This window comes from Eurosta solidaginis, chromosome 4 (assembly GCF_040869045.1).
Source record: "Eurosta solidaginis isolate ZX-2024a chromosome 4, ASM4086904v1, whole genome shotgun sequence".
NCBI classification, from domain to species: Eukaryota; Metazoa; Arthropoda; class Insecta; order Diptera; family Tephritidae; genus Eurosta; species Eurosta solidaginis.
In genome coordinates this window covers 226,732,832-226,747,104 of record NC_090322.1, presented here as the reverse complement: position 1 = coordinate 226,747,104, position 14,273 = coordinate 226,732,832, and the positions used below count along the sequence as shown (strand labels likewise).

The 14,273-nt window shown below is 37.2% G+C and overlaps 1 protein-coding gene across 9 annotated transcripts in view; it reads right to left on the bottom strand.

The window, feature by feature from the left end:
• LOC137251044 (protein retinal degeneration B-like) overlaps window positions 1-14,273 on the bottom strand; it is a 140,240-nt gene that overhangs the window by 56,942 nt on the left and 69,025 nt on the right. For all 9 annotated transcript variants that reach the window (XR_010953154.1, XM_067784926.1, XM_067784924.1 and 6 more), the window contains exons 2-4: window positions 1,768-2,035; window positions 1,529-1,673; window positions 1,165-1,356 (exon numbers count right to left, since the gene is read on the bottom strand). Coding sequence is in view for 8 of the 9 variants with exons in the window: in XM_067784926.1 (XP_067641027.1) it covers window positions 1,165-1,356; window positions 1,529-1,673; window positions 1,768-1,845 (415 nt within the window). In the remaining variant the exon portion in view is untranslated. The remainder of the gene's footprint in view (window positions 1-1,164; window positions 1,357-1,528; window positions 1,674-1,767; window positions 2,036-14,273) is intronic.

Sequence of the window (14,273 nt, the reverse complement as noted above, 5' to 3'; positions counted from 1 at the left end):
TAAGCACGCTATTGGTTGCGAAGTATAAGTGTTATTGTGAAATACTTTCAAAGCAGTCTAATAAAAACCATTTTGCATTATTGAATATTGAAGTTATTTATTAAACAATTTAGCGATACGAGCGTTAGTAGAAGATATAAAGTAAGCGGAATTTCAGTAAATTTGTTACAATATTTTATAATATAATTTTGCTCACTATCTATGCTTCTGTAATTTATTCTGTGATCCGTAATTATATTTAGTCTGATTAATTGTAAAATTTGTAGACTAATAAATACACCAATAAATAAAAATAACGAGAACTTAGGCCCCTTGCAGCATTTCAAATTATCTTTTTCATTCAGAGTTAGATAGATAGATAATTTATTGATGATTGCTATGCGACCGTTGATCTTTTGTGCCCTCATCTCTTTCACAGTACCGCATTCAAGCCGACTTACTTTATGAACTCTAGCAGTTCCCTTGGCTTGATGGATTGAATGTGGGAAATCTCTGGCTATTGTGAGTCCATAAATTTAGCCCTGCGTCTTGAGATTGCGTCACATTCCAGGAGAATGTGGTACGCCGTCTGCGCTGATCGATCACAAAATCGGCATGTTTTATTCGATAGCATGCCAAGTTTCTGCATGTGGCTGTTCTGTATACAGTGTTTTGTAAAAATATCGGTTAGCGTTCTTAGGTTATCTTTTGGGAAGCCTATTATTGCCCTATAGCGGGTTGTGCTATAACCTACTGACAGTAACTTAGATTGCCTCAAACCTTGCATATTGCGCCAGTATTCTTCTCTCTTTTCCCTCTCTTCTACTAATAAATGCCCCATAATTTTCTGTTGGCCAACAGGCACAACGGCTTGGGACCGATGGGTAGTGCCGTTGCTGCCTCTCTGGCCAGGTTGTCCGGCTTCTCATTATCCTCAACTCCCCTGTAGCCTCGGATCCATACTAACAGTTCTACGTTGTGTGCTCCTTATTCAGAGTTAGCTTTTCATGGGGGTGAAGCCAAAACCTCCTTTCACCAATTTTAAAATTAACTCTGAGCTTGAAAGATATAATGCCGTTCTGCACGCGGATATTAAGAAACACCTTTCAAAATTTCTAAACTGGCATCCTGCTTCACAAAAATTTTTTGATTTCAATGAATACTTAATCCAAGCATCCAACTCACCCACAATACGATTTCTTAGGTCGCTACCACTTAATTTGAATACATTGTCCTGATAACCGTTATCAGGAAAATAATAAGTTTCAATATCCAGTGAGAATTTCTCCACAAATGGGCAGGTATAACGTGTACGTGTGTATGGATAGGCATTCCATGCTTCTTCTTCCACAGTCAGCGCGCTCTTGGGCAGTAAACCTTTATCATAAACGAAAAACATCAACAAACAGAAACGCAATTAAGTATGTGAAAACGACAAATGACAACAAAAATATCATTAAGCATTTAATTGTTAGCACCAGCAGCCACGCAGTGCGCCCATTACACTTAATTGAGTTGAATTCGTTTAATTGCCAATTAGTTTACTCACTTTTTATCCAACCAGGCAAATGACTGCCAACATGATAGATTTTCTTGGTGTATTGGCCATCGCCGCCTGGACCATCTTTGTAGGGTTCATTAATGATAATTTCGACGCCACTACCTTCGCCATGACTTTCTTCGCGACTTTTTTTCTGTATGACGAGGTTAGGAAAAATTAATTAATTTAAATTCTTTTAATTTGTTCGTTGATTTGATTGGTCATTTGGTGTGCGCGCTTTCACTTACCGCTATCATATAAAGCTGTGCAATGCGATATTCCTCGACCGTAAGCGGCAAGGGTATTCGGTATTCCTTTATCAACATTTTGAAGCTTTGCGTACCGGACTCATAAAATGAGAAATTCGTTCGAATGCGTTAAATATATTTAGCTTTGTTTATTTTTAATAATTAAACTAGTTTAATTGCGTTCTACTGTGAACGCAGTTTTGTGAAAACATTGCTTTATTTGGTTCTTGGTATGCTTGCGCTTTTTATATGAGGAAGTATAATAGATCTGTGAATGATAAAAATATATAACATAATTAGTGCTACAATTTAAAAGAAATTTTAAAATGTGCAGCAATGTAACAACAATTTGTACGCAAACACATACGGCGGAAAATTTGTACTTTTAATTTTTGTGGCGCTTCAGGTTATTTGTACATAAACGTACTGATGGAAAGAGACTTCGCCGCCAAGTACTGTCATTTACGACTATGCATGAGTGTCCCCACGCGATCCGCATCAAGACGGGGTTTTTCAACTTAACTCTCATTTGTGCTTACGCACCAAAAGACGATGCAGACGGCGAAGATAACGACTTCTATAAAAACTGAAAAAAAAAAAACATACGATAGCTGTCATCATATCATGCAAAACTAGGGGTATTCGGTTCTACAGTAGAAAAAAGAAGACTCCTCTATATAACATCTCCATACGGCTTGAGGCTGAGGCGAAAAAAAAGATACACCAAGCAAGAAGAACACAAAACCAAATCAATGGTAGGCATATTTGCAATGCCCTAGTTGTACGTACTCTGCGAGGTCCAAATATCCACTCAGACAAAGATATTGTAACGAATTTTGAGGAATTCCGCCTATATGCTACCTTCTGCTAACGTCCGAATCCCTAAACTGTTGAATAAATAAATCCAATACTCAATAATGCAAAATGGTCTTTATTAGACTACTTTGAAAGTACTTCAGAATAACACTTAACTTCACAACCAATAGCGTGCTTAAATCATAACGGATTATTGACTACTCAGCTGCTTTTATACTCTCTGTTGGCTTGTCCGCATACTTCTCCAAATGTCTAGATGTTTCGTGAACTTCGTGCTTGGTTACCGGCCACCAGCCATAAACATGTATATTTATAGTTGGTAGCCAGATGCGGGTGTATATGTGAGTACTACTTCGGTTGATGATGACATGCGTTTGTGAGTATCTCTCCACTGTATTGTATGTATGTGTGTGTGATGATTGCTTTGTTTGCGTGCATACTGCTCAGTATCAGATTAGGGATGCTAGTGTCACTTAGTGAGAGAAATGCGCATGCGAAGCAGTGGCGATTAAATGGACACTCAGAGCAAATAGCGGGAACCTGGACGCAGGGGCCACAGTAGGCTCTTAAAAAATGAGAAATATGGAACGCCACCCTGAAGTAATGCGAAAGTGGTGCCGGGGTGTGCGACGGTTCCAGAACGGGGCTGTTTTTTAGTCTACGGACACAGGGTTGCTGCGACGGCAGCAATTATGGTGCATTAGGCATTTTTCAGCCTCCCCGCAAAAAAAAAAAAAAAAAAAAAAAAAGTGTCACTTAGTGATGGTAATATTCGTCACAATATGCACAGCAAAGAAAATGCACGCAGTGACATAAGGTAAGTTTTTCGTCGAAAAGCTTCTCACAAAACATACAGCTGATAATTATTACACTCGGCTCTTATACTGTGTTTCTGCTTTTAAGGATGGGTATCAAGTTGATACTATATACACAGATTTCTCTAAGGCGTTTGATACAGTGTCCCACAAAATACTTCTTCGGGAACTAGAATACATTGGTTTCCATTCAACCTTTCTGTCATGGTTAAAATCATACCTGACAAACAGAATTTTATTTGTTGAAATCGAGAATTTGAGGTCCTGTGAGTTCTTGGCAACCTCTGGGGTGCCACAAGGTAATATTCTCGGTCCAATCTTATTTGTTATTTTCATTCATGACGTCGGCTTATATTTAAAGCATTCAAATTATTTACTTTATGCTGATGATTTAAAAATGTTTAGGTGTATCACCTCTGTATCTGATGCATTGTTCCTACAGAGAGATTTGGATGCTCTTAATGTGTGGGCTCATAATAATCATCTGAGACTTAACAGTAGCAAATGTTGGCCTATCACGTTTTCTAGATCTACAAGTGCGCTTACGTCAACATACTATATCGCTAATATATATCTTGCCTCGGTCAAAGAATTTCGTGATCTTGGTGTCATTTTCGACTCTTCATTCACTTTCTTTAACCATGTTAATTATCTTATACCAAAAGCTTATGTTAATTTAGCTTTTTTACGGCGTTATGCGAAGGATTTTAAGGACCCATACACTAGGAGTATATTGCATAATTCTTTAGTGCGATCTAAATTAGAGTATGCCTCTATCATAAGCAATCCCATTTACAGCACATACCCTGCTAGAATTGAAAGGGTTCAACGTAAATTCATTCGATTTGCCCTCCTAACCCTTCATTTTGTTAATCCCCTACCACCTTATATAAACAGGTGCATGCTTATAAATGTTATGCCACTGCATGTCAGACGTTCAGTACAACATTCAATGTTTATTTACGATATTATCTCTGGTACTATTGATTGCTCAGCTCTGTTGGGGCAGTTAAATTTTCTTGTTTCTAGTAGATCTCTACGCTCTCATAATATATTCTACGGTGAAGTTCTGAGAACCAATTACCTTAGCTTTGCCCTTCTCATAAGAGGCCTCGAAGAGTTTAATAAAATTTCTAGAAGGCTAAATCTTGAGTTTGCAATGCTCAGTCTTTTGAATTAGTTTTAATTATTTAGTTTTAAGTTAATTTGCAAACTTGTAAATCTAGTCAGTAAGGTTTCTGCCATTGACTCAATAAATATGAATATGAATATGAATACACCTGCCTACTGAGAGCAATCTTCGACTTAAGGATGTGGCTGAGAATGCTTCCAATATTTCACTCTTATTAGGTACCGCTGCTGCTGATACCATAGATTCAAGCGAAAAAAGATGCTGCGTACGGGCGCGGCAACACGCGTTATATTATAGTGTTATCATTATGCGAAGGAGGAAGAGAGGCGCTGTTTAGACCAAACAAACGTAAGGCAGAATGCCCTGAGTGCGAGGAGCTTAAAATACTCGCTGCTAGAAACAAGGTCCGAAAATTCTACTAAAAATTTGCCGGATGATGGAAGATTTCAAGATAGGTTCAGGAATGTTAATAGCGACCTGGTAACTAATATACAGAGTAAGTATATTAGCTGGCAACGTAAAACACGAACGCGATACCCTTATCGCTTCTGAATGAAAACAGGATCAGGCACCCGTAATGGGACGAATATGATGATGAAATGAGAAGTGCAATATCATGACTTAAGGATAGAAAAACGCCGGGTAAAGACTGAATACTAGCCGAGCTGTGTAAACGCGGAAAAAAAGAGCTGGTAAAAGGATGCATCATCTCCTATGTTCCATCATCAGGAACATTTTTCGATGTTTTTATCTGGATTGCAAGTAACCAATAATGTCCAAATCTTAGACTAAAAAAATCATATTGAAAGGTTATGCCACCCGCATAAGAAGTTCTCCAATACGCTCCTGCACAATAGTGTCGAACTAGCGGAAACGTATTGCATCGAGGGACGTAACGTATGACTCCGGATTGGAATTAAGCTTAATATAGGGCTTTCTCTGGCGGAATCTGCGAAAAAATTTAATCCAAAATCAATGAGCTGATTACAGACTATCACAACGACTTCAGATCAAGTATATCTATTGTTGGCCAGATTTTGGTGTACCTAGAGAAAAATATCGATAAGAGAATATGTTAGGTTAGGTTAGGTTAGATGGTAGCTGCCCTAATAAGGGGGGCTCACTTGGACAACAAGAAGGTCCGTTGCGATACCACATGCACTAAAATAATGGTGACGTATATACAGCTACTTAGAGAATCGTTGGGTAGCAACGAAAGCTCCGAATGTTACCGATCTCAACTATGGATAAATCCTCGCATAGTTCTGGCAAAAGCTGGGCAATCAAGCATAAAGTGATTTGGTGATTTCACCTCATCATCTTCCATAAAGCTGCAGCAGGATAGAGTTTCCAGTATACTGAGACGTACCGCATGGATACCCGTGGGACAGTGCCCGTCAAAACCCCAATGACCATTGATAGGTGAGCCTTAGTGACCTTTCAACAGACCTCCTGCCATCCACTTTCGGCCAGAAAGATCTTGCTACCCTGCAAGACGTGGTGTCCGCCCAACGTTTGCTGAGCTGACTCGAGGCCCAGCTATGGAGGAGTAATCCCCATGTGGCCAGCGGAATCCTGAAATCCCTACAGCCATCTTCATACATTTCAGTTGTACCGATGCGGGCTAAGAGATCCGCCTGACAGTTATCCGGGATATCACTATGGCCCGGGACCCAGATAATCTTAATTTTAAAATAATTCGATGAACCCGCAAGCGAGGTCAGGCACTCCCAGACTACCCTTGATCGCACTGTAGTTGGACTCAAATCCTTGATAGCCGCTTGGCTATTAGAGTAGATGTTAAATTCCCTGACCGTAGTAGCACTGGATAGCATTTCATCCACCACATCCTTAATCGCAGCAACTTCCGCTTGGAATACACTGCAGTGATCCGCCAACTTAACTTGCGGCTTACATTTAGCTCTTGACAAAAAGAGAATAACTTTCCCCAACAAGTACTACCTTGGAGTGAGTAGGCAATTAAAAACCATAAGAAAGTCCTCTTTCGATGAACAAAAATTACGCTCTACAAGTAGCCTGTTTTGATGTACGGGTGGGTATCATGGATGGTGTCGAGCGAAGATGAAATGTATTCTGAAGTGTTGGAGTGAAATGTTTTCCGAAAGATGTATGGTCCTGTAATTTATGCTAATGCCGAATATCGAAATAGGTATAAGGACAAGTTGACGAACTTAAATGCTCTGACCAAGAAATTATTTCTGCCAAAAACCTTATTTGGGAGCAGAGACTTGATCTCTCTTGTTGCTCTTAACAGAAGTCAGTTACCACGAAAATCCCTGCTTCGCTGGTGTGGCTTGATTTTTGATTGCCAAAATCGCTTGGCCGGTTAAGCTCCAATTTAAGGTGATGATTATTTTAAGACACAACGAAAATAAATGTGAAGCGCGATAACCTCCGAAGAGATTTTAGGCCGAGCTTCTTTGAAGACATACTTCTGGTAATACAATTTCACGACAGCCAATCGCCGTTTCGTGAGACAATTTACAAGAAAGATTTTAATTGAGCCCAAATAATGAAAATGTTGGATGTTGTTATCTTATATATCAAATTTTAGTGTCAAACGAAAGAAGGAGAAAGAAACTGAGAAAGAGCGAGAGATAAATGGAGCAAGGGAGGGAGAAGAGGGAGCTATAGAGAAAAGTAGGGATGGAAAAGACGGAGAGGGAGAAAGAGACACAGCGACAAGTTTTAATAATAGGATAAAGAAAAGGGAGTGAGAGGGGGAGGGAGGTTTAAGAGGTAAAAATTCTTAAAAGTTATGCAAGGAGGCCAAATTTGGGGCAAAACAATGTCTGGCGGGTTTGCTAGTATCTATATACATTTTTCAATACAGGTAAGGTACTTTTAGCACGAATCGATCGCATCATAATCCCAGCAGAGCACCAAATCGAAATGCACCGAATTATTGACATGAATGTATTTGTAATTTTCCTCATCGCTTTTTCAATAATCAATTCGAAAGCTGTATAATATTATTAATTTTTGTTACTATGTGGGTTCTGCATATTTTCCAGCGATACAAAAATAACAACACAGGGTCTTCCTATCGCCTCGCCATAGCCTCTGTAGCCGCATTCGATTTTATGCGTTGACTTATGGCGGTGTTTGCTATTCATTATTCACTTCTACAGGTAAAAGATGACGACAGTTGGACTTACAATTTGAAATGAATACATATATATATGCCAGTTGTAATTTACTTTGTGGCTGAAAGCAAAAAAAAAAAAAAACAACTTTTTTTGGCAAATGTGCAAACAATTGCTGAAATTTATAAAAGACTGCATAATCTCAAAGTCTCCAGGCATTCGGAAATTAAAAAAATAAATAAATAACAGCATATCCTCCCAAAAGAACGCCAAAAATAACTAAAATGGAAATGATTGCATATGCAAAATTTAAATACAAAAACAAGTAAGGAAGGCTAAGTTCGGGTGTAACCAAACATTACATACGCAGCTGTCAAATTACAGCTTGCAAAACTTTTAAATTACCTTCTTTTAGAAGTGGGCGATGCCACGCCCTTTGTTTTCTATTCTGCGTCATAAGGTCAACCCACCTACCAAGTTTCATCCGTTTATCCATCTTTGGCAATGAATTATCGCACTTTTTCAGTTTTTTGAAAAATTTACTCAAGTTATCGTGTTTACGGACAGACGGATGGACGGACATGGCTAAATGAATTTCCTTTTTCGCCCAGATCATTTTGATATATAAAAGTCTATATCTATCTCGATTAGTTTATGCCGTTACGGGTATCGTTATGCGAACATAATTAATATAATCTGTGAGCTCTGCTCAGCTGAGTATAATAAAAGTAAACAAATGGACAAGGACAGTTTATAGGTATTTAAAATGCGAAATACTTGAGGGTTGGTCTTATAAAGACTAGGTATATATCATGCAGAAGCATGGCCCAAGACGCTAGTTGATGAGGTTGCTCTGGAAGTGTTTGAGAGAAAATTCTTTTAGTATTTACGTTCATTTACGCATCGATTACGGCGAGCACCGAACATGATGTTTTTGTTATGGTTGTAGCGATAAAGACACTCCCCGTTCTTTTAGCGAGGGTTATTGATATTACTGGTCATTTGCCGGATATATCTAAGTATGTCCGGTATGTTCCGCTAACAAGCACCATTAAGGTATAAGCCTGATAATTTCCGGCACGATTTAATGCGACCACATTGAACCTTCTAGGCCATTTCGCCCGCCACCCTTTAGTTCCATGAATAACTTGAGGTCGCCAGCGCCTCGCCTACTAAATGTGTATGTGATACATTCATATATATAACAGGATTCCCCTCGGGTAAGTGAGGTTGACAATTAGGTTTTTTGGACGGCTGGATTCGTTGAAACGGTTGAGCGCTAATCAAAAGAGAAAATAAATAAACAAAACCACATCAGTCTTCTCTGTATGGACGTTCAACCCCAGATTCGACGTCTAGATATGTTTATCCCGAAACACTCAGTAAGCTAACGGCTAGAAGGCATTTTCCACTTATGAAAACTAAAAAATTATAGTAATGGTCTGAGAGGAAATCTTTGTATTCTAGAAAACTCTAACATATAATCTGGCCCCGGCTACATATTCCAAAACTCCCGAGTATATGTTCAGTTTCGCTGAATGTACTAAGTTTTTGAATAGGAAATTCTAGAGTGGGCCATTATAAAATCAAATTCTATTGGTTGACTTCGTGTTTAGATATTTTGTGACAAGTCAGATTAGTTCCGTCACTAAATGTTTCTGATTCTGATTATGCAAAGTGTTCCTTGCAGGAAATAGCAGATAGTCACGCAAAACGACTGTTTTGGACTACAGGTTTAACCACTACTTACGAACTGTTTCTAATTGGATGCGGAGCTGTACACTATCCAGCCAAAGCCACTAACGATTGCACCAGTTCAAAAGGTTTGCAAAGGGGGGTAATTGCCATTTCGTATGTCATCACAATGTTAAAAGTATCAGTTGAAATCACTGCGAGGAGACAGAGTTACAACAAGTATTGTCTCTTAACGCGATAGTTAACTGCGCTAGTTCGGAACTGTGCGACTCGCCGCACGATGATTGTAGAATACGACCGTATGACAGGGCGTATGAGCAACCTTTATGTTTGTACTGCAAGTACTACAGACTTCGGTTAAAATATTCAAGTTAGTTTTTTTCTAACAACACTTACATTTCCGATTATATTCACCCAACATTCAAGAATTCATTTTTAATTTATAATGTTTACACCACTATGTTATTTTAACCCATACTGGAAACTTAACAGCAGATTCGAAAATGACATTCAATTAAAGACGCTTCAGAGGTTTAAAAATGGTTTGGACTGGTATATTTCTGATTGCTAGAATAGCAAGGTTATCACTATTGTGTAAGGAAAATGCTTTCTTACACAAGCTTATATCTAGGAGCTGCAAATGCACTTTTTAACAATGGCAACAACCAAGAGGAACTTTATTGTATGTATTTATGTATGCACGAAATGCAGTGGAACAACGAACGAACATATGTGATTGTATATGAATCTACAGATGGAAACATATTATATGATATGACATGTCACATCGTCAAATCTACGCCCACTTGTACCCATTATTATTATTATCAGTGAGAATGTGGCAGAACATCCCTGGCACAGACAAGTTTGTACTCTGAAAGTGAGCAAATGTCTGCAGGCGCTTATTTAATGTTAGGCTTTATGTTCGTTGACGCCACACAATTTCATACATAAATAAGCACTAAAGGCGCACTAAAGTCAATGAATGTGTGTGTATATATGGGCACTTATCAAAAAATTATGTTAGCGATTATAAATAATAATGATAAAGCAACAGTTTTGTTTCATATAATGATTGATAAGCCCTATTATACTCTTAAATATTTTCTCAAAAGAATACCTTATAAACAATGCTGCTCAAAGTTGTTTATATTAAAGTGCAAATCGCAATATATGTACAAAATTGTATATACACAGATTTTTTTTTTTATATTTATAAAATAAAATTTAAATTTTTCATTGTTCAAAAGGCTCAAAAGTTTCAATATATCGATTGCTTAAAACATTTCGTAAATCGCCTTACTCAAGAGCGCAATTAAATTCAATTCTGAAAATCAAGTACAACAACTTCACTGAGTCATTAATATAGCATTGAGATCATCTTTACCAAATTTTTTTATTGGAGTTGCAGCTTCGGAACTGAGGTGAAAAAAATGTAAGGCGCGATAACCTCTGAAGAGATTTTAGGCCCTATTTGTTTTATGCCGACTTCGAACGGCATCTGAAAGGCAGATGAGTTTTCATTACGAGCTTTTCATGACAGAAATACACTTGGAGTGTTTGCCAAACACTGCCGAGGGGCGACCATAATGAAAACATTTTCTTTTAATTAAAAACAGTTGTTTCTAAAATTTTGTTGTTACTTTTCCCGGGGCGTGAACCCAGGATCCTCGGTATAGATGGCGGAGCACGTTATCATCACACCATGGCGGCAGTGAAAAGCTGTGTCTAAAAAGGGCGGAGCCACGCACATTTTTTAAATTTTGAATCGATGTTGCTGGCGACCCAAATGTTAGTCCAAATACAATATTTGAACGATTTAGCTTCATCTATATCTAATCTAGGTCGGCAACTGATCGGACCGTAAGTCATAAATGGTTGAGAGCACCAAAAAATACTTCAGCCTGCACCTGAGGAGAATTTCACTGAGCACCAAACTGGATCAAGAATTTGCGAACCCGGGTTTCGAACATTTCAAGACGCGCACATGCGACTTATCATGACACTTAATACAATTAACATAATTTCAAAATAATGTGAATGTATGTTTCCAAGTCTTGTTCCAAATTCCGAGATCACACCATTCAATGACAGGAGTAATTTTGTTATTCTTTAAGAATCAATTTTGAATAAGGATTGTTGTCAGTGCCATAATATTTTTGAATAATTTTTAGTTGTCAATTTGTTAGTGTAAATTTGTTCTTTACGCCGAAGTACTCGTTCATCATATGAAAGTGCTTTTGGTTTGCACCTACATATGAAAATCACATACTTCCATATGAATTTTATTTATATGTGAGGGCATTAGGGGTGCTTTGAAATTTTTTTTATATTTGAAGTGTGAATTTGTATCTGTGCCTATGATTCAGGGCAAAACAAAAGTGCTATAAGTGTAAAGGGCTTGAAAAGTCTTACATTACATGACCTAGCAACCTCATAAACTAAAATTTAAAACACTGAACATGAAAATAGCAGTGGAAAATTTGATAAAGTTTCGTATATTAAAATGTGTTTCTCATTAAAGTCTTATAGTTAAAAAAAAATGTTTTTGTAAATTTTGCTTTTGAACGCAATTTCAAAAAAAAAATTTTTAAAAATTCGAGAAAATTTAATGTTACTTTCGAAATTTTTATTTGAAATGAAAAATCTGAGCTTAAGTTGTAATTTTCTGAATTTAAATTGGAATCTTTAAGCTTGAATTGTACGTTTCTGAACTTTAATTGGAAATCCTGAACATGAAATTTAATTTTATGGATTTGAATTGTAATTTTCTTAATTTAAATTGAAATTTCTGAATTGAAATTTGTAACTCTAAACTCGAGTTTTAATCTTCTAAGCTGAAAATGAAAGTTCTGAAGTAGAATTGCAGTTTTCTAAACTAGAACTTTAACTTTCTAAATTTGAGTTGTAACTTTTTGAATTAAAATTGAAATATCTGAACTTGATTTATATTTTCCAGTTTTCTGAATTCAAATCGGAATTTCTGAACTTGAATTGTTACTTTCTGAACTTACACCTCATAAATGGTAAATGAGTAGGGACAAAATTCCTTCAGAAAACCGTGTGAAAACAACCACAATTGCTTCGACTTCCCCAACGAAAACTTTTCCATAAACAACAATTCACGAGTGAAACACCAGCATTGATGCTTTGTGTTATGCACTATATGGCTACGTATGGGAAAAGTGTACTCGTAAATACACTGAAGGCCTACTGAATTAAAGGGGAACCGAAGGAGTATGAGATTAATCTTTTATTCCGATAATTTTAAAATAGAAGACAACGACACCAACAAATTTTAGCGTTCTACTCAAAACCACAAACAGAAGAAACATATGACAAAAAAGAAACGAGAGGCGATAAGGCAATCCATACCAAGGATGTCCCTGCAAAGCCTCATTTCACTCCGTATGGCTGCCGACTATATCACCTTGGCTCTAGCATGCTACCATCAAACACCAAGTCGAATAAAGAAAATATTCATGACATGCTTTGAAATTCAAATTTAGAATTGCGTTGTTGCCAGCATGCCCCAAAATCAAACAAACGGCAAGACAACTTTCCACATTCATTAATTTTGGCTTCGGCTGGCTCCCAACAACAGCGGATTGATTTCGGTTATGCAACAAACACAAAATGATCTCAGCATGCTTTGAAGTGCGTCTGTACCAACATGTCAGATAATTAAACTAACGGTACGAAAATATATCGACATTCATTCCTGTTGGCCGGCTTGCACCTGCCAAATTTGTTGTCATATCGAGGATGTAAGTTGTTGTACTTCTAATTCATCTTGTTGTCATTTGGCCCCGTTAGTCTAAGCCCTGATCATCTTTTATCCATACTAAACTAATACAGTGCTTTGATATACATTTTCAGAGAGCGCCATAAGCTATATGATTTTTCGCAGAGAGATGAGGATCCCGCCGATTGATAGCGCATGAGAGTGGGCCGATTTCTATCATGTCTACAAAATGAAAACTAAATTATTGCATACAAAGGAGTTCCTTGTAAATTAAAAGCGTTACTCTTGTGGCGAATGTTGACATCACTATGCTGTTAGTAAATAATCACAGCACCAAAAACGGCACGCGGCCACACATATGTACAAGGCAACGAAGAATATTCCACACAGAAGTGAAGAGATATCTCACACACACACATGTAGTCATCAGCCGAAGTTGTTACTCACACATACACACGCGTATAGCTAAATAACCAAGTATGCGTCACAATTGTTCCATCCTCATGAAAAGTTTAGACCTTAGAGAAATATGCGAACTAAACAACAGAGAGTATAAAAGCAGCGTAAGTTGAGGAGTGACTAATCAGTTGGATTTAAGCACGCTATTAGTAGCGAAGTATAATTTTGAAGTACTACTCCCAAAGTAGTCTAAATAAAGACCATTTTGCAATACTGAATATTGAAGTTATTTATCCGAGAGTTCAGCGATTCGAACGCTAGTAGAAAGTGTATAATTATCAGGAAATCCCCAAAATTCGTTACACTATGTTAGCCTTTTGGTCAAAAGAAATCAGTCTTGTATGGATTTGTAGAAAAAAAACATTTCACTTTTTTAAAAGACACCAAATTTATTTTTTGGAATCTTTTCGCAATTTAAGTCAACACATATATCAGTATTTCCTCGAAATAATTTTTTATTTTCAGAGATCTGCATGTGCTCAGATTCGATGGATAAGCAAACTTGCTCACATTCAAAATGCTATATCTTTGGTTCCACTCGTCGTATCTTATTCTTTTTTATTTTATTTTGAAGGTAATAATATTTACTTTATATTTATATTTATTTATAAAAAATCAAAATAATGAATAAAAAATGAATGCTTAAATAATTATTACATACTGTTTTCCCCCACGAATATTTTCAAAAAATATATATAATATGCGATACACTTTCATCTAAAAAACCCTTTTTCTTT